Raw genomic sequence first — 22,080 nt, forward strand, 5'->3', positions numbered from 1 at the left:
AAAGGCACAGATATGGCTCAAAACTTTTCAAACTTGGTGTAAAAGGTGAATATACTTGATGTGTCAAGTTGTATGCTGGCAGAGAAAAAACAGAAACCAGAAGAAAACGACAGTCCTCCAAATATAGATCTGGCGTCTTCGAAAGTTATAATGAATCTGATAGAATCACTGCCGGAGGCGGGACGTACGTTGTATACCGACAATTACTACACAAGTGTAAATCTTCTGCATGCTTTGAACAAAAAGAAGACTCACCTTACTGGCACACTAAGAAAGAAGAGAAAATACAATCCATATAGAATTGTGAACGCAAAACTAAGAAGAGGGGAAATGATAGCTAAACAGAGTAACTCTAAAGTTATTGTTGGGAAGTGGAAAGATAAGAGAGAAGTATTGTTTTTGACAAGAAGTGTGCCACAAATGATAGATGTAAAAGCTAAATGGGGGACTGTGAGAAAGCCATCGATTATTGTAGAGTACAATTCTCCAAAATCATTTATCGGTGTTTCGGATCAAATGGCATCATATGGTAGAGCTGTAAAAAGGGGAATTAATACCGAAAAGTAGTGTTTGAGCTGTTAATGAATACTGCTGTTGTTATCGCACATTTTTTGCGCAAGAAATTAAGCGACTCATCAATAGACATAGTAAAGTTTAGGGAGAAGTTGGTTCTTCACTTGATCTCCGAATCACAAGACGTTGACCCAGTAGTTTCACCTAGAATTCCTCATTGCGTAAAGGAACTACTAAAAAGGAAAGGTGTTCCTCTTGTTATGCACAGCTGGCAGACCTTTATGCAGCAAGAAAGACGAAACTAGTATGTCTGCAGTGCTGTGCATGTGCTGAATTCAAATTTATGTGCATGGATTGCTTTTTCAAAAAACTTCAATAAGAAAAGAAAAAGAGTCGTAAACTATTGTGAATACATTGTTAAATTCGGTGGTCATCTTACATTGCAATTACTAGCAATTGAAAGCACCAATTATAACTCACTATAGCTTTCCAGGGGGTTCTAATAAAAATATGGTTATTGAGGAATTTTGCTGAAATTAGCGGGTGAATAGTTGGCGTTTTTTGCCAGTGAGTGCACAGTAAAATGGCAAGTGAAGTTTTAAATGTATTAGAACAAATATTGTACTATAACATTAGGTCATGTTAAATTCGTATTTTCTTTTATCTTAGCAGACCAGTTACAGTTCCCTATATATAGCCGTAGTTCAGTGTGTGCATATTTCATTTTCATTTTAGTATTATAGAACGAATATACTGCAAGGAACATTGGAAGATGATAAATTAGAATTCTGGTTATTTCTTTTGTAGCGCAATCTAAGCTAACAAAGTAGTCGCAGTTTCCTATATAAAGTAATTGTTCAGTATGTGTATTTTTCATTTTCTTACTTTTGTGAAAAATTCTTTATTCTCTTGCAAATTGCGACAACATTAGATATGTAAGATTGGATAGATATGTAAGAATTAGACAAATATTGTAATGTATATTGGTAGAGTCAATAACGGTCCAGGATTTAATCCTTCACCAAAATTATTTACAAAATATTACAATATTTCTTCGTATAAAGGTAGCTGAAGAAAGTACCGTCGCTTTTTGTGGAGGTCTGTCTTCAATTGGCCCTCACACCGTGAGTTGAATGCGAATGGAGATAAGGCAAACGTCATTTGTTGGTGTGGGTATATCTAACATACTACCTGGTTGTGGTAGTTGAGTTACACCATGAACTCGCTTAAGGACAAAGTGAGCATAGCGCATCCACAGAGTGCTTGTATGCTGTATGAGTTCAAACTGGGGTCAAACCCGCTGCAGCGGGGCGGAAGACATGCCAGACCTTTGGTGAGGGTGTCGTGACTACGCGAAGAGTGCAGCGGTGATTTAACAATTTTAAGGACGGTGACGAAACACTCGAAGATGCACTACATGCCGGAAAACCGACACATGTACAAAATGAGAATCATCAGGAAGCAGTTGAGGCGAACAGTGGCCAGACATGTGAGGACTTCAATTCAATATAAATAGAGAAACCATTCGGAAGTACCTCCATCCACTTGGGAAGCACTACAAGTTTAGAGCAAAGGCCAATGGGTGATAATTCTCCCCCTTTTAGGGAATTTTCGCTACTATATTAGTAATATTCCTTAGAGTCCTGAGAATCAAAAGATACTTTTTGGTCAACATATATGTGCAACACCTTAACCCTTTAGCGCCCATATATATTTACAGAATCGATGGAATCTCTTTGAATAACCATAGATCAGACCGTTAGTGCAACACTGGAACAAGCGGTACCTCGATCGATTTGTAAGAGTGTAGGCTTTCAGTTTACTTAATGAACGTGACATTTCTACGTACAAAGGAAAACTAATTGAGGGATATTTAAGAAAATTTCTCTAAGAAAAAAGTCCCTTCTTGCGATTCTTGAATTATTACGTGGGAACATTGCAAACTAGGTGAATAATAAAATGTATTTATGTGTCCTATTTAATATTTAACTTAAACTGAAAATTTCATCTTGATCCATCAAATAGTAGCAGAGAAAATAAATATATTTTAATAGTTTTCACAGGGTTCATAATAATCGATTTTCATGGAAGTACAAGTATGACTTTGTGTGAAAGTTCCGTTTTATTTTTCTTTCGAAAACAAGTGATACGAATTATTCTAGTTGATTTTCTCATTCGTTATATTATGACAGATTCCCAGTACCGAGAAATCCCCCAGGAAATTTTTTATAGTTTTCTGGTCCATGGTTTAGTAGAAATATTTCAAAGCAATAATTTGACTGTTGTACGGTTACATTGTGTTCTTTTCAAAATACTTCTTGTTCTATTGTTCTACAATGAATACAGCTTCCAAACATATCTGCTGATATGTAAAGTTAAGGGGATGTCTACCCTTCATCAGGGGATTCAGAATCTCCATAAGGTAACATGTAAAGTTTAATTCATAAATATCTTACAAAAAAGTGCACTTAGAAACTTGCAATTTTCTATACGAATGCCAAAGAGCAATACAAAGGAGGTGGTTATCTCAATTTTAAACTTAATGACTTACATTAATTGTAATAATTACTTCCGTAATGACGGAATCACTATTTCAGGTAAAGATTCAAAGACCACTTTCATACTTCATAAATTACTACGGGTGACATTCTTTGAAGAACACGTGCTGGGGAGGAATGCATTGTGGCAATTTGAGAAGCGAAACTCGTGTCTACCACCTCCATTTTCATAATCATTTACGCCTTGAGCAGCCTTCGTTCCCACCCCTACCCCACTTCCCTACTGAATTCGTACAACTTTACGACGGCACCTATAGAACATAGATCTGTGAAACCTCAGTATCGAACATATGTTTCCGATTGCTTTTCTACATCTTTTGTTGCTTCAAGCGGCGGACAGATTCTCCGAACGGCTTTCACCTCTGCCACTGACAACTATAGTACTATACCTAGGTTCTAGGTTCAACCAAAGAAAGTCTAAATGTTTCTTATTTGCCTATATGATTTGTTGTCTGGATGGATAGATTTCTTTTCGTTTTATATTATTCATCACAGAAAACCACAGATGATGTTTCTGCGGTTAGAATGAATTAATTGTATGCAGGGGTGACAAAAATCAAAGTTTCCTTTTTTTAATAACTAGTTTGGTTTACCAAAACTCCTTTATATATTTACTATACCCGTGTATGCATGTCTGTCCGTGTGTGTGAAAAAAAAAAAAAAAAAAAAAAAAAAAACTAAAGAACCACTTCCTGGATCATCATCAAATTTGGTCAAAATATGGAGTCAAGAGTCAGGAATTGAGTGTGTTATTAAAATCATGTACTCAAGCCGGAAGGGTTTAGATAAACCATTTCCGATTTGATCATTGATCACCATAAATCGAAAACGGTAATATGTAGTGAGATCCGGTTTTGTGCTTTGTAAGAACACATTTAATCTCTATTATTAACTCTTTACTAAAACCGATGATGATTCAAATTAACGATAACGAATATTGAACTACCTAGAGCAAAAACGGAAAAAAAAGAAAGATCGAAGCTGTTTCCTCCAATCGAGTAGCTCTCAAGAGTCTCTACCTTCCAGCTCCTCGTTTGACCTCCAATTGAAACCTGAAGTCGTAGAAATTAACCACTTCCGGTTTCAATAGAGATCTCCATAGAACAGGAATGGTAAAAGCGAGAAGCGGTTTTTTACTTTCTATTCAGCGTTCTAAAAATAAGTACTATCTTCAGTCTTAAGCCTCTATTCAAACCAAAAGAGATAGAAATCAACCACTTCCGGTTTTAACGGTGATGGCTGTAGAATAAAAAGTGTAATAGACAACCAAATCGGTTTTCTGCAATCAATTAGGCGTCACAAGAATCTATTTCGTCTCTAGTCTAGTCTCTCTACTAAAACCGGAAGTGGTAGAAATCTACTACAATTTCCAGTTTCAATATTAGTTGTGAAAATATCGTACCACAAAAACCAAACTCCTTTGCGTTGTGTACATGTGGCACTGCTACTTGTTTTTGAACCATTTTCTTTACTTTATGGATAATCGTGGCCTCTATTTTTAAACCATAAAATAAGTCAAATTGGATGTCATACGTAAACTAGTTGCCAGTAGAGCATAAATTATTTACTAGTTTGTCCATTCAGCACTGTTCAAAATTGACTAAGCCGAACCGAGTAGCGCGTCTGAACAAGGGATTGTGAGTTATGGAAACTAATATATAAAATTATTTACATGAAGTTAAAACTACTGTAGATTTGTAATAAGGGTGGTTCATACAGTTACAGTTAAGAAATAGATAAGAGCCTAAGATAGATTCGGTTAGAGCTAAGTTAGGATAAAGCTGGAAGTATAAAACCTTCCATTATGCTATGCTATGACAACCAACTAGGTTACAAAATCTTCAATAAAATTCGTAAGCGCATACACATTTTTGTAATGAAAGTCTTGACTCTGAGCGAAGAGCTAGTTGACCTTTGACCTCGAGTTGGACCGGTTTGCTGTTATTAATAAAATATTTATTTAACAAAGTTGTCTGGGTCATGATTTCTAGAAAATCGAAACTTATTTCCAAGAGTAAACTACCCCATGGATTCTTTATAGGACAAATGAGTTACACTATACTGTCAGGTTACAAACATTTTTTTTTTTTTTTTAATCGTCAGAAAAGAGCAGCCCAAGACTGAAATACTTTTATATTTCTAAATAACTTATAAGTATAGGGTTGTAAATACTGTTGATGTATGAAACATAAACAATATCTGTTGGAGACGTTTCCGAGAAAATCTTTTTTCTCCCTAATTTTCACCCTTCAGGAAACTACTCTTATTTTTAGAGGTACAAGAAAATGCATCCCCTTTCCTGGAGAATCCTGGAGAACTGGCACATTTCCTATATCCATTAGAATCTAGGCTGAAAATAATCACTTATCCAACATTTCGCTCTAGTTATTTCTTTTTTGTACCATCGCACAGTGGTTCAGAACGAGCAAAAACCTGGCCAAAACCTATAACCGTTTATAACAATGTACAAAATGCTTCTAATGCCTCAAATATGTAAAAATTGTATATTTATAGCACTAAGAATTAACGAACACGTTCATCGTTCTGTTGCACTAGGCTTATCTGCAGGAGAGAGTTAGTAGGAAATGTTTGTAAATACTGATAAAGTACTGCGTATTGGTATGCATTACGTCAGTACACTCACACACAAAAATCTGCACTACACTCATACATACAAGTCTTCATTACACTCACACACATAAATGAAAAACGAGAATTGACTTTGTCAACCACATTTGTACGTCAATAATCACTCTCACTGTCAATATCGCTGAATAAAAATGGAATGCCTTCATTCTTTTGTTTGCTGGACGCCGCGAAGGCTCCTTCTGGTCCACGCTCCGACATGTTTAACAGCAGTCGTCCTTCATGTGACAAGCGACGTCTTTTCTTCCCGGTAGCCATGTGCCTAATACGCGAAAGAAAGGGATCAGAAGTAATAAGGAGCATATTCAGCGTATCCTGATTCGTAATAGTGCGAGAGAATTTGCGTGAGTGATCTTTCCGAAATGTTCGTAAGTCTTTATTCCGTTCCTCTTGTGCATCTTCTGAAAGCTGACCTATTGGTAAAATGGCATTCTGTGGCCGATCCATGAACAAGAATTTTATGGACACTAGCAGACACATAGAACCAACTGTAAAGATGAACAAAGAGCTTGTCTGTCTCCAGTGCATAACTGTCGAAAGCGTTGGGATCAAGTCCAGAATTGATTACAGATAGTATCAGCGAAAAACGTGTAATCAATTGTTCAGAAATCCCCATTATTTGCAAAGATCGGTGTGAGTCCGCAAACCATCTCCTAGCAGTGTTCCCATCCTTGCTTGTTCCACTGTCTTCTGTTTTCGGTCTGTCACATTAAGGCCTATTTTTTCTCTAAACTGCTTCCAAACCTCACGTTTTCGTGATTTCAATAGTTCCTTGTGCTTCTTTCGAACTTGCCATGTCTTGAAATCGAGTCTATATGCAATATAAGACGTATGTACGCATGTAACACTGACAATCCAAAGAGAAATGTGGATGCGTTTATGTCTTTCATAGAAATTCTCTCTAAATCGTTCATTTCTTTGGGATATGTTTTGCAAATATAACACTTTTGAAGAGATGCATTCAGGAGTGCATTACCACTTTTCCATCTAACATAGTGAGAATGATCTCGTGATGCACAGTAAATTGGAATCCACTAACATTCACAGTTGATAGATGATCTTGAGTCTGCTGTTCGATGCACTGGACTCCTTCAACTTTTTTCTATAATAAAGTCTGCCATTTAATTTCTGTACTGATATCTGTAACAGTAATACTCTCATCTGACGGGTAACAACTTTCTTTGCCACGAGTAATTGGTGATAACTTGGTGATTGGTGATAAATGTCTGCGTTGCGTGTTTTGGCACCAAGACGTAGACAGTTGTATTGGCTTTTGGTTAACTTACGATCGAGAAGCAATGCAAGTACTTTTTCTTTGCACGGTTTGGGTAAAATGCTCTGGTCCTTTGCGCTCATAAACGCTTCTCTCATCTTACGAACCCTAGTCAAAATTGTTTTTGTCACCACACGAAGTACTTTTTCTGCATCTTGTTGTTCTGATGCCCGAAGCCTCATTTTGGCAGCAAAAGTCAGTTCCGACGTACTTGCAGTTGTATGTAAATCTTCCGCTTTCCTTCGTTTAGTTCTGTCAATAGATTCTCTGAAATCCTCCGATGGACAACCGCCAGGATTTGATTGACGTATCATCTGTCTCCGGAATTTAAATGTCAGTTCTTCATCAAACCATTCTGTATGTCTTTAGGAAGATGTCATGATTCCTGCCACTCTTATACAGTTTTTGGTACACTTAGCTACAAAACCTGGAAACAATTCGTCGAATGTCTTCACTAACGTGGGCTGGGAGATCACCAAGGTCCAATTACGTCAAAACCCAGGTCTGGACATGCCGTGTTTGTTCCCTTTGACAACGTCCTTACATTTCTTTCATTTTGGTATTGACCTGGATGCGTCTCAGCATCATTATGAACTATAAATGTCCTGCACGTAAAAAGTAGGAATAATTAATTTGGGTCCTGGCACCACACACAATCACAAAGGAATACGTATTTCACGAATTCGCACATATTCGCACCTAAACTTCCTGAAAAACAATTCATCGTGGATTATTCTTTCAGGCCATTTCAATAATTCTGCTGGGGAATGCTGGGCACTATAATAAATCTCTGTAGTTTTGTGGACCTTTTGCTAAAGGAAATTAGATTTTGTCACATTAACATATTTTGTTCAAGGAAACGTACATATGGAAGATACTGCATAGCCACTTTGGACAGTTGCAGTCCTCGAAAGGTATATTGGTGCCATATACAACAAATGTTTCTTGAAACCACTTATTCTCAGATACCAAGCCATGAACTTGAATGACAAATACTCTATTTGGCAGCTATTTCACAGATATGTCCACAATGGTTAACTTTCACCCTTTCTAACTCACATGTTACATGTTACTCGTGTTCATTATTTGTATATAGGAAACTATGAATATTTAGTAACCCACACACTAAACCAATGTCCTTCTAACGCAGTTTTCAAAAATTGGGTTTTGGCCAGCTTTTTGCTCGTCCTGAACCACTGTGCATCGCAACCAACTTTCTGCGGACTATATCTCGGAAAGAACGCACTTGTGCACCAAGATTGGTCTATAGGCTTTTTCACGTTTACGCGTGAGGATTCACTTCCCAAAGTTATTTCCTAACATCATGTGTATATGTTACTTACTTTCTTTCGAGTAACAAGAACTAGAAATGTTCGAAGCCCTAGTTGCACTCATATTTATGACCATAGTCTGAAACATTATAAAATCGCCCACGTAGTCTAAATTATGGTGACATTACTGCGTCCGTCCTTTATTAGCTTGGTTTGCTTTGTGGGTTTAGAGTTTAGCTTCCTTTTCTGTACCAATGTTGTAAGAGACTGGAGATTACGGAGCCTTCAGTGGGATACGTATTCTTAGTAAGGCATTGAAATTTCAAGGCTCTTCCACCGGACATCGAACCCGAGATCCGTGCTCCAAAATGTGCGAGCTAGGCACTACACCAACGGGAAGAGCTGCTGTATTTTTGAAATGTTACTTACGTATATTTTTTCACAGGCAATTTGGTTGCTGGGGTTCAGTGCATCGTTTCTGTTAAATGGATCTTGAAGTAAAGTTGATTTTTTCATTACTTCCTGAAAATTTGAATAATGTTGCCAGGAAGCGGAAGTAACTACCCGCCACAAATTTCAAATCCTGGTCACTAGACTAGAGGGAATTATGTATTTTGTATTCATGTAAATGTCTCATACAAACTTAGTGCTGCAAAAGAACGCTAAATTTCAGCCACGATCTGTATCGAACTGTTGATTCTACTACCCAAAGTATATATATATATATATATATATATATGTATATATATATTTCACAGTCAGGGCAGTGCTATTATAAAGTTGGAGCTAACTAATGCAGCAGCAGGAAATCGTTGTCGTGTTCTTTCTTTCTGGCGTTTGCCAGAAAATCTCCCTGCTCTGCAGAAACGAAGAAAACGAATAGGATGAGGGTGGAACCCCGGGGCGTTCTACCACACCCATTGGAAAAGGACTTGAGAGTGGGAGGGAAATTCTGCCTGTCAGCAGCACATCTGTTCGTGAAGACCAAATTAGAGCAGATACCTTCAACCACTATGTAATATATAGTCCACTACAATGTTACCAAAAAAAGTTCATTACTCGTGATCTACGTCATTAAGCGTGAAATTGAAACAACTTAATTTCTATTGATGTTCTCTATTCATATGGAAAATTTTAAGTTGTTACGTACCATATTTCGTAAGATATTCATGAAGTAAAATTTACATGTTATGTTATGGGAACTGAGAAACCAGTGGTGAAAGGTATAAGATCCCCTTAAGGAAATAGCAATTATTATTATTATTATTTTTTTTTTTCTAGTAAAGGTGCCAGTTTCCTGGCCTTCAGGTTCATAATAGATGAAAAGTTCGTTGCGTGCCTTTCAGGATAATATAATAATAACAATAATAATAATAATAGTAATAACAAAACACAAAATCTTGCATAATTTACTCCCATTGTCCACACTTGACACCCTGCACTTTTGTGTGGAACAGCAGTTTCATAAATGATAATTAAAATATCTACGTTTTATAGTATATCCTAGACAGCACTGTAAATTACGAAAAGACAGCATAAAACATGATTCAAAGAATAAGAAATTCGAAACCGCGACTATATTTTTGTCATGCCTGCAGATAACTACTGGACGTCCCTCTACACACAACATAATTATACATTTAAGCTTGAATTAAAATGTTCATAATTCGGAAATATTTACAGCTTTCTTGTCTTCACACCCATACAAACAATTCAATAAAAGATTACTTGATTAATGAAAAATCCATCCCACGACGTTTTAGTGTCCGCGAAACCAAGGCTGCTTGCAAAATATTCAGGTTCACACGACCTCTTGAGCTGCCGTTGTGGGAACTTCAAATTTTTCCACTGTAATTCAGCACAAACTTGAGAGCGCAACGAGATACATTGCTTGTCCCAGTTATTTTATTTATTTATTTAATTTTTTAAGGAACCCGCAAAGCTTAGTTTACGAAATTGCTTTTCTCAGGGTGTCCGCAAGTAAAAATAGAACGGGCATCGATATCTATCTTAAGAAGTTTCTGCCAAAGTTTAATTACTTCTTTCTTTAGAATACAAAGAAACAATAGTACAATAATTTCGCTAACATCTGTTTCGTCCTTCAGTAGGGTGCGCTTCCTGTGAGAAGCTCGATCCTAAATTGTAACTTGGTAGGAGGAAAGGGTAGTTCCGACTACACCCATGTCCAAAACAAAAGACTCGTAGCTAGCTTGTACAGATATTTCAGTGGAAAGTTTAAAGTACTTCTGTATCTTGAATACACGTTTCCATTTACTGTCACCCATGTCGTATATATATATATATATATATATATATACTCTGTAAAGAAAAAATAGCGACACTTGCTCGGATATGGCATTCGCAACATACTTTAATCAATATGATTTTTTACATGAATTCCTGATAATATTACAATTCATATTCCTAATGAGCAGTTCAATCTTAATACTTGCCCCAGAGTTTCAGGCTTTTGACATGCATTTAATGTATTTATATGCATATATAAGTAGCTGTGTGTATTTGGAGCAAAATCGTTTATAGGAAGAGTTATACATAAAACTGAAAAAGATCAACAACAAAAGCAGAAAAAAAATGGAATTTCGTAAGGGTAAGACATATTTTGTGCAAACGTCGGGATGTACCATACATTAAACTAGTACTTTGTATGTGCACCATTTGCTTTCTGCAGTGCAGCGAATCATCGTAGCCCTTTGGTAACAAGGCTATTGCAAAATGCAACCTCGACTTCACGGAATAACACTCGGATTATCTGTGTCTATTGAATCGATAGTTGTCCATTGAATCTTCTGCTCCACAAATTTTCAACTGGATTCATGTCAGGTGAGTTTGTAGGCCACATGAGTCTCTAAATAGTCAAATTCATGAACCACGTATTAACGATTTTCGCTTTTTGACATGAAGAATCATCGTCCTAGAAAAGGAAATGGTCCAAATTTTATTCAGAAAGGACATCTTTAGCTGTTGTAAGAACTTTACCAGATATTGAAGATATTTTCGTGCATCAAACGATCCTTCACATATATATCTGTCGTTCTGACGTCTTTAACGGTGAACCAAGCCCATACCATTACTCAGTAACTGAATATTTGCATTTCTTAAACAAAATCCTTCTCAAGTTCCTTGTTTGTTCGTATCCACAACTTCACACGACTATTGTTTCCCACTATTCTAAACTTATTTTGAACGGAGAAAACGACGTTCTTGCAGTTGTCATAAGGCCAAGTTGCATATTGACTCACAAAACTACATGTTGAAGTCCTCTGTGTTTTGTCAGTTTCGACTTTCAACGCGGTTTAGTCTTTGTAATATCCTCTTCATACAGTCAAGACAATACAGTTGTACGAGTAACTGCAGTTCCAAGATCATGTTAAGGTGCAGAAGCGATTTCTGGAAAAATCACTCCTTAAATCTGGAGTGCTATGGATTTAATTGAGCAATCTGCTCTGGGTGATGCTTTCTTTTTTCTTTCACACTGTTGACGAAAGGACAATTTGTTATGCTGTTTTCACTTGTGAATTACTCTTCCTGCCGTAGAAAGATGAATTTTCAACATTCCATCTATTTCATTAGAGATTTGCCTTAGCTGCGCAAAGCAAGAGTTATGTCTTGTTCACATGGCAACAAGTCACATTTCTTACACATCTTATTTGTTTACAGTCCACATGTAGCAACAATATCACACACAAACAACGCTACACAACAACAATTTTGCCACTTGATTCTGTCCAAATAATGAGAAAGCAAATAACAATCATAAAATGCTATTTACTTTAGCCTACACATCACAAATGCAATGCAAAATTTTCACTACAATAATTTATGAGACGTACTCAGTGCCATCTAGCGAAAATATTTCTGATACTCATACAATTGGCAAGCGATGTCGTACACCACAGGTGTCACAGATAACGCAAATGAATTATCCCACTCTTCATTTCCTTCTATCCGTTTTCTAACTGGCTGCAACTATGGTTTTCTGTGTAAGTTAGCTTGAGAATTGAGGTGTCGCTATTTTTTCTTTACAGAGTGTATATACGTCGTAGAGACTGACTTTTGCTCACCGCCCACTTTTGCCTTATTGCTTTATTTATTTCACGAATCCAGAGATTCAGAGGTCGGTTCAGAGGCTTTATGGTTTATATTACAGTGCGAAAAAAGGAATGAAAAAAAGGAGGAGCGTGAACGTTCCAACGAGCGAACGACAGAAAGGTCTACATAGTTCTAGTTCCTGAATACAATTAACACTTCAAGAAAGAACAATTATTCGCAACTCTTTCTAAAAAGAAAAATAGGAAAACAATAAAAACTCCTATTTTCAATAAACCTATATATTAACTACTTGGTGTTTTCGAATATATATTGAATACCGTCAGATAAGTCATAGATGTAACAACAAATGCCAAATATATATATATAATATAAAGACCCTCACACCTCTTTTTGCTTCCCACTTCAATAATAATTCCGGTAATATAATATAATAATAATAATAACTACGTTCTAGAGGGAAGAAGTTATTTGGTCTAACAGTTATTTCCGAAACAGCAGAAATCCCGATATACTTTCAAGTTTACAAAAATCTTCTGTATCGATATAAGAAGTGATTTGCACTAAGAAAGAATCACGTTGGGATATATAGAAAATGTTTCATATCTGTACGATTTCTTTATTATTATTATTATTATTATTATTATTATTTGGATAGGTTAGAAAGTTGTCAATCATCTCCGTGTAATACATATACTATAAAACTATGGCAAGAATAGCTGGAAAGTTACAAAATAAAAATAAGTAAAAACATCGAGTGGGATTCGAACAAGCATTGAATTCCCACAAAAAACAAACTGCTTAACACGCAGAGCTATGGAAAAGCTACAAACATTTCCTCCTATTGTATGGATAAAGAACGAACATCTTAACAACTTTTCGGTGTTTTCTTTTTAAACTTGTTTTCTTCGAAAAGCGTGTGTGTATTATTTACAATCAAGTTTCCAGCATTTGCCGGAGTATTATTTTGTTCTAAGAGTATCCTACATTAAATAACAGAAGAGAAGCTGAGTAATTTAAACAGCGAACTGTGAGCTGTGCTGGGAAGTTTCGTTGTTTTTTTTCTTAGGACTTCCAGTCCTATTCGAACACATTGTTACCATACCGACGATTTTGGGGAACCAAAAAAAAAATCAATGGCCTATTTATATTTTGGAGAAGTATACAATTAAATAATAAAATAAATAAATATTAAATCGTACACGGGTAATGAGGTAAATTCATCCTCAATTTGGAAGTTTACCCATTTAAGGAGGGATATTTAGTATATTGATTCTATAATGCGTACTATTTAAAACTGTTCCCGATACACATTTAATGTAATTAAAATTCGTTCCTTAATTGTTGTACCTTTTATTGTTAAATTCTTGCATTTGGAGTTGAACGGGACAGAGGAGGAAATCGTTATCTGAGAGTATCGGGAAAAGGAGAAAATCAGGAGGGAGGGGAGAGTAACCTTAGTTTCCGTGAGTCACGTTCTCGGCCGGTCTTAAGATGTACAACCTCGTTTTTATTCTTTTTTAATAGCCAAAAAAAAAAAAATGATTTTAGAAAAATCGTGATATCGAGTAGTCTTAAAACTATTGATCCACACGATTTTATAATGCATATATTTTAAAACTTGCCCCGATGCATGTAGCTAGGATTTTGTTCTTGTATTTATTGTATCTTTGTTGTTCCATTTCTGCATGTGGAGTGGAGTGTGGTTGAGGGGAACTCTTCTTCTTGTTGTCGAAGCGGCAGGGAAGAAGGAAAAAGCACAGGAGCAAGGGTCGAGTGGGGAGTGTAAGTTAAGTTGCTGTGAGTATGCTCTGGGCAGATTTCAAAATGTACGAGTTTTTGTGATCAGTTTACGTTTCATATGGAAGAACAAACAGTTGATATGATTTTTTTTTTAATCAATTTAAATAAAAAGTCAACAAAAATAATTTTTGAAAAAAATTCTGGTATCAGGTAGTCTCTACATGTGTTGAGCCTTTTGCACACGACGCGGCATTAGTGTCTCAAATCTAATGGTGTATTGATCGCAGCGGATCAGACATAACGTCATTTGAAAGCTTTAGTTGAAGGTGGTGGATTTATGAAAAGTGTTGGCATTGTTATAACCAGCCATCAGGTCTTGCGCCATGAAGATGATTGAACTTTCCGCAAAACTGCGCTAGATTTTATAATTTTATTTCGCTGAAGGGGAAATGTTGTTCAGGCACTTGGAGAAAATAGTGCTGTTTATATGAGCAAGATATGTTATCAAAAGCACCAGCCAAAAATGATTCACTCGCTTTAGTCCTGGAAATTTCGATGTCCAAGATGCTCCTCACAGCAGACGACCGATCACAGCGAAAGTCGTTGATATTCAGTTAGAATTCGAACAAGATGGTGTGTAAGCAGTCATGATCGCCAAGAACCTAAACATCCATTACCATGCAGTGTTAAACAATTGGGAGAAAGCTGGCTACAGAAAGAAATTCGTAGTTCGGAATAATCTAACTTAAATAAATTTTGCTCTATTCTGCGAAGCTCTGCGGAACGTAACGAACTGGAGACGTCCCTGAAGTGTTTGATCACAGTGAATAAGTTGGAGAAAAGATAGTAATGGAAGCATGAAGAAACTGCAGTCCGTGGAAAGCCCACACTAACACCCAGGAAGGTTAAGGTATGTCCTTGGTGGAATTGGAAAAGGATCCTGCATCACATCGACATCAGTTGATAGGGCATCGATAGTTAGCGCAATTTCATGTAGTAGTTTAAAAGAAAAGCCGGAACTGATCATCAACCTATTACATCACACCGACAACGCCAGACGCATACATCTTTAACGATCCGTCAGAAATTGAGGTTCACCGTATAGTCCGGATCTCGTACCATCAACTATAATTTATTCCTGCTTCTGTAAAGCTCCTTAATTGTGTTAAGTTACTTCCAAAACAAACTTGTAGACCATCTGTCTCAATTTTTTGACCAGAAACAAAGACATTCTGTGGACGGGTTGTGGTGTTGCCGGAAAAACCTCGGAAAGTAATCGAATAAAATTTGTATGTTATTTCATAATGTTATTTCCCAATCACAATAAATGTAGGCTCAAGTTTGAGCTCAGACTCACCTTTTAGACAACCTGATATTTCTTTCACCTTGGGAAATACTTAAAAAATATGTGGGATATATCTGAGTGAAGTTACTGGTCACCTTTTTAATGGTACTATTTAAGACGGACCTAAACTGATTAAAGTGGACTTCAAATCTCATAGTTGAGTGTTTATCCAACTCTTAGTATTCCTCCTAGAATCGAACTCTGTACCATGCAAACAGAGTGATTGATCTTAATTTGCAATAAATGTTCTTGTATTGAAGTATAATATCTAAGTGAACTAATTTACATATATAAATTTTCTTTACAGAGCTGCAGAGTACTTAGTTCGCACAGGACCTATAGTAACCCTAGAAGTAGCTAAACAAGGAGCAATCTACCATGGATTAGCTACTCTCCTGTCACAGCCTTCGCCTGTTATGGGTAGAGGTACATTCATTTCAAAGTTTAAAAATTTCAATAATATATTGAGTAGTAAGAATAAGTCAAAACGACTGAAAAGGCTTATCACCTAAGTTACCTCATTACGGAATTTTACACTGTTCTAAGCAAGAAGAGGAGTCTGTAAACAATACTTTGAGTTTTAGGAAGGTTATTTAAGAAATCAATTGTAAATGCTGTTGAAAGAGTTGTCACTGTCTTCAAAAATTCCATGAATATAAATAACTCTCTCTCTCATTAGAGAAAATTTCGTATATCTTCTTGAAATTATGCACAATAAGAAAATACACGTTTCAAAAAGAATAAATAAATAATGATAATAATTCAAGAAAAAGTAGAAAAAAGCACAGTATAATTAAAAATAAAGCTCTCAATCTTTCATCTACATGTTGTGAATTCCGTTTTCGTACAGCTAATAGACGTACGGAGAAATTACAAAGAGAGAATTTTATGCCTTATTAGAAATACAAATAAGTGTTTCATAATGTTACTTATACATACGACACAGTCATAATATTAATAGGTATTAATCATTTTACACGTAAATAAGGGAATATGTAGCAACAAGCCACATGATATGCAAAATGAAGCGACCAGGTAGGTTTGTGATTTGGGTATACATGTTTACGAAGAATCAGTACTCAAATCACCTTCATAGACTAATAGCTTAACGTGCAATCTCTTTTTGTTTCACTTTTCCGGTGTTCTTCTGTCCAAGTCCCATAGTTTGCAGTATTTTTCTTATTTTCTTGATCTTGTTTGTGTCATTTCGTTAACAACCACCTTTTGTTGCAGAAATGTTTCCTAATACTATTCGCTTCATTCTAGTATTTTGAATATTTTCATATAATTAAAAATTGTCTTAAAAATAAATTGTGAAGAGTTTGTAAGTTCTAGTCATTGTCATAACCTAAAAGGAAACTTTAATTAACGTATAACAAAACACTAATGTAAGATTACCAAAATGAAAGTTAATAAATAGTCTTTGGAGGTAACGTGTAGAAAATAAACAAAAATAATAACGGTGTGGCGTCTTTTGAGGGGTCACATTAGTCAAAATTAAACTTTCGTTACTTCAGACTAAGGGAAGAGGACTTACCTAATGTTCTAATTATGTCATACAACAATTAGCATATTATATTAATTTTCTTTCTTTAGCTTGAAATCATAAAAGTTTTTTTTATTTTTATCAATATGATTTTCTTCAAGATGCACCACTTTGGGAGCGTAAACTATTAGTTGTCATTTAAAAGTGTAGTAGGGATAGTCTTCAACCCTAGTGGAAAATACAATCTGTGCTTCGAAACTAATTAGCATTGTAAAAAAGTAATTGCAGAGAAATCATATTTATCCGGCGAACATAGGTTAGTGATTAGTTAGTTTCTTTACAGTAATCGGTTTCCCATCAAAATCAGGCATCTTCATTTTTGAATTTTCAGTTTCACCACACGAATCCCAGGATACTTTTCATACACAGACCTTGGCAAAGTTGAAAATTTTGTTTATTTGTTGGTCTTTCATTGTAAAATGTCCTTTTCGGTACATATTTTTCTTTCTTTCAATAATCAAATAAATTAAATACTAATTATGTATAATACAACCACCACTGATGCCTTTGAAAATTATTAATATACGAAACTTCATCTTCTTAACAATATTGGCTTATGATATACTCTATTTTTCGGCATAACGTTTGAGCGCATTATTATCTCCCTTTTGATACACACTTTAATGCAACTGACATAATAAAACTTTTAACTTTAACTGTGTTTAAAAGTTTTTTTAAAATTTTTATATTATTATTATTATTATTATTATTAAATGATGACACTTTTTGAAGATTCGAACGTGAAGAAAATCATTGTAGGAGATGCTGCTTCCTCTTTTCAAAAGCAAAGTTTCTTAAATCTTTGAAACATGTGTTTGATTATTTTAAATTAGGATAATATACACGGAATTTCATGTCCGAGTTTCATAGGTCTCGTAAAATAGTCAATTTTTGTCACAAATTCAAACTCCCCGTCCCTTTGCATTTTAACGTGGGAAACGTTACTTTTAAAGACCGACTCGAGAACAGTGTTGTTTATGTTTAAAAATCTGACTTCAATCAGTTCAGAGATTTCTCAATAGATGTGACCTATTACGTTGATTTGAACATGAAGGAAAAACTTAGGTATTTCACATTCACCTTCTTAAAAGCTGACTTCTCTAAAACGCAGGGATACGTTTCCACCTGTTCTCAATGTGAAATATGTATACTCAGTTACATGATCATATTTGGGCTTTTAAGATACTCTGCTTTTAAAATAAATAATACGCTCTCTTTTGACCTTACTATACGCTTTAAAATAAAAAAAAAATAATAATAATAAAAAACATTGTTGAAAAATTAATTTCCTGTTGCTCTTTTTCTTTTTCCTTTTTTTTTAAAAAAAAAATAATGATAGAGCAGGTAAGGTCAATATTTTATTTTTGTAATTCACGGCTGAAGTACCCGTTATTGGCTTAGGGAGACTAAGTTTATTGAAAATATTAGGAAAGTATATTTGAGGGGACCCTTTACCATTCGCTCTTCTCACTTAAGGTAGTCTATGAATGAAAATGAAATTATGAAACCCAGGTAGATCGAAGTGCTATGTTCAAAAATACATTTTGAACGGTTGAACCATTTTCTCATTTTAGTTATTTTGTAAATAGAAAATGGGAAATTAAAATATTGTAGATATTGATGTCCTCTCTCATTCACTTTTTGATGTGATCCAGTCCTCAAACCATTTTTCGACATCGTAATTCTGGAAGTGTTGCTGGAAAAGTGCGTGAGACATCGATGTAAATAAGTTGTAATCCGGTGGGGCCAAATCCGGTGAGTACGGCGGGTGCGGCAATACTTCCCAGCCCAGCGCAGAAATTGTCTTTGACGTCTTTCGCTGTGTGTGATGAGGCGTTGTCTTTGTGTAAAATCACTTTTCCGTGTCGTGTAGCCCACTTTGGCGCTTGTCGTGTAATGCCTGGTGCAAATAGAGCAGTTGTTTGACTGTAGCGAGCGATATTCACTGTTTCACGTGGTTTCAGAAGCTCATGATATACCACACACTTCTGATTCCACCAGATGCACAGCATTGTTTTCCTGCCGAAGCGGTTCGGTTTTGCGGTCGATGTGGAGGTTTGCCCTGGATCAGTCCATGCTTTTTTGCGCTTTGGGTTCTAGAAGTAGATCCATTTTTCCTCTCCTGTCACTACCCGATGCAAGAACGACTTTCGTTCATGACGAGCAAGCAACACTTCACACACCGTTTTTCGTTTTTCCATTTGTCGATCGTTGAGATGATGTAGAACCCATTTTCCTGCCTTCTGGATCTTCCCCATGGCATGCAGACGATCAGATATGGTTTGGTGACCAACATTCAACTTTTCTGCCAGTTAATGATGAATTTGCGTAGCATCTTCGTCCAACAGTGATTTCAATTCGACGTCTTGAAATTTTTTCCGTTCGCCCGGGCGAGCTTCGTCTGTCATTTCAAAATCATTACTTTTAAAGTGCCGAAACCACCGCACACATGAGTCTTTCGTTAGCACATTGTCACTATAAGTTTCTACGAAGATACGATGACTTTCACTTGCGTTTTTCTTTTGATTGAACAGGAAGAGCAGTACGTGCCGCACATGCTCCTTATTTGGTTTGAAATTAGACATGTTTAAAACACCCAAACACTGTCACGTTAACTCGATAGTGGTTCAAGGGTGTTTTCACAGGCACAGTACTGGCAACACACTGACATTCCAGTTGAGACTGTGAACTAACTTGTGCTTCCTGCTTCCACGAGCGACAAAATTCACAATTATTAACCGGCACACTTGGTATATATAGACCGTATAAATATCTTACTTAGTTTTAAGTTGAACCCTTTCGGACCCAGGTCATTTTTGGCGTTTTCCTATATTTTCAGTTAGTGACTTATTGCTCAAAATGTGTTTACCCGATTGATATAGTTGACTTGTTTTTTTCTAAGGGGGAATGTGCTATTTTTTGGTGTAAGTTACATTGCAGTATTGCCAACGGGAGGGAAATGTAGGGGTAAAAATATACAAAAAAAAATCCCAAACTGAATTTCCAGATTTTGTTGTAGCTGGCACCACTGTTGCCACATGGGTCCAAATCACTTAAAAATCTTTGGTGTATTGACAAGGTACAGTGAAAATCAGAAGTTGCTGGCTGCGAGACAAAGAGAGAAAGAAAAAATTCTCTGTCGAAATTTTGACTCTCTTTACGCCTCACAAGTAAACCTTACGTTTGGGTGAATCGAGTTGCTGACTGAGACACATATGAAAAAGTAGTACTAAATGTAGCCAGTATTTCAGTGAAGTTTTAGGTGCGAAGCTCCAGGGGTTTAGGAGATACAGCTACCAGAACATCACATGGAAGTACAGAATAGTCTTCATACAGTTGGAGGTAAACGCTCTGTAAGACCTCTAATAACGACAAAAGATGAATAGCAAATATATGGGTACATATTAGGACTAGGGGGAAGTCATATAGTAAGGGTATACCTGACGGCGGCCATCTTGAAATCCGCCATTTTGAATTAAGGCTAAGTTTTTAAAATAGGAATAGGGTCATGTAATACATGATTTAAGGCGCAAATTTAATCAGAAGAACAATGGTGACGTTAATTTTGATTTACGCGCAATTGGTAAAAAGTTACAGGGAAATTAAATATTGTTGCAGCATATGTATTAGTCCTTTACCCCACCTTGTAAATTTTGTGTTAATGATAATAATTAAATAAAAAGCAGATGGATAAATATTAATTCTATGGTAAGAGCTGCCTTGATGGCGGCCCTGTTCAAATCCGCCATTTTGAATCAGACAAAAGTTTTAAACAAAACGCATAACAGTGACACCTTATTAATAGCAAATTTTACAATAAATCCAACGGTATAATCATTTTTGCTTTATCATTAACCAGCACTTGTTATCGCATAAACAAGTTGCTAATTTAAGGAAAAATGACCAAAGTGGAATTGAGTCATAATTGAACTTGGGTCTTTCTTCCAGAAAAGTCCTCAATTAGTACAATCAATATGTAGTTCAGAAAAGAGTGCATGACTTGCACAAATGCTCTGCTCACAGTGAGCACACCTGACAAAGGCAATCGAGTTACACTTGACACATTTGTCGTTAACAATTCCGTCAAAGCAGTAGTCGTAAGGAGCGATCCATTTAATTTTGTGCTGGTTAATGATAAAGCAAAAATTGTTATACCATTGGAGTTATGGTAAAATTTGCTATTAATAAGGTGTCACTGTTATGCGTTTTGTTTAAAACTTTTGTCTGATTCAAAATGGCGGATTTGAACATGGCCGCCATCAAGGCAACTCTTACCATAGACCTAATATTTATTCATCTGTTTTTTATTTAATTATTATCATTAACACAAAATTTACAAAGGTGGGGTAAAGGACTAATACATATGCTGCAACAATATTTAATTTCCCTGTAACTTTTTACCAATTAGCGTAAATCAAAATTAACGTCACCATTGTTCTTCTGATTAAATTTGCGCCTTAAATCATGTATCACATGACCCTATTCCTATTTTAAAAACTTAAACTTAATTCAAAATGGCGGATTTCAAGATGGCCGCCGTCAGGTATACCCTTACTATATGACTTCCCCCTAGTCCTAATATGTACCCATATATTTGTTATTCATCTTTTGTCGTTACAAGAGGTCTTACAGAGCTTTTACCTCCAACTGTATGAAGACTATTCTGTACTTCTATGTGATGTTCTGGTAGCTGTATCTCCTAAACCCCTGGAGCTTCGCACCTAAAACTTCACTGAAATACTGACCACATTTAGTACTACTTTTTCGTATGTGTCTCAGTCAGCAACTCGATTCACCCAAACGTAAGGTTTACTTGTCAGAAGCGAAAATCAACATATACACACGCCGAGGCTACAGTTTCTCTAATTATCCTATTGAAACTTTTTATGGTGCATTCTGTAGGCCAAAGAGGAGGCGTTCAATGTTCCTCCAGTCTCTTGTACGTTTGTTCCAATGTAACCAGCAAGAAGGAAATAATAGAGGGGGGAAGGGAAATATTTCCGAATTTTTCACCTCAAAATCGGGAATTAAGTTTTTTACTGCCACCAGTCAGACGCAAGCTGTCTGAAAATAAACCTTGATACACCACTAGTATATCCTACAAGTATCATGGCGAA

The 22,080-nt window shown here is 36.0% G+C and overlaps 1 protein-coding gene across 1 annotated transcript in view; it reads left to right on the forward strand.

The window, feature by feature from the left end:
• LOC145677045 (uncharacterized) overlaps positions 1–22,080 on the forward strand; it is a gene marked incomplete at both ends in the record, with an annotated part of 104,704 nt that overhangs the window by 19,685 nt on the left and 62,939 nt on the right. Inside the window, one exon of the mRNA XM_081747739.1 lies at positions 15,725–15,843. Coding sequence (XP_081603865.1) covers positions 15,725–15,843 — 119 coding nt within the window. The remainder of the gene's footprint in view (positions 1–15,724; positions 15,844–22,080) is intronic.

The sequence above is a fragment of the Thermobia domestica genome, unplaced genomic scaffold, assembly GCF_964235325.1.
Source record: "Thermobia domestica unplaced genomic scaffold, izTheDome1.hap1.1 HAP1_SCAFFOLD_564, whole genome shotgun sequence".
Classification (NCBI taxonomy): domain Eukaryota; kingdom Metazoa; phylum Arthropoda; class Insecta; order Zygentoma; family Lepismatidae; genus Thermobia; species Thermobia domestica.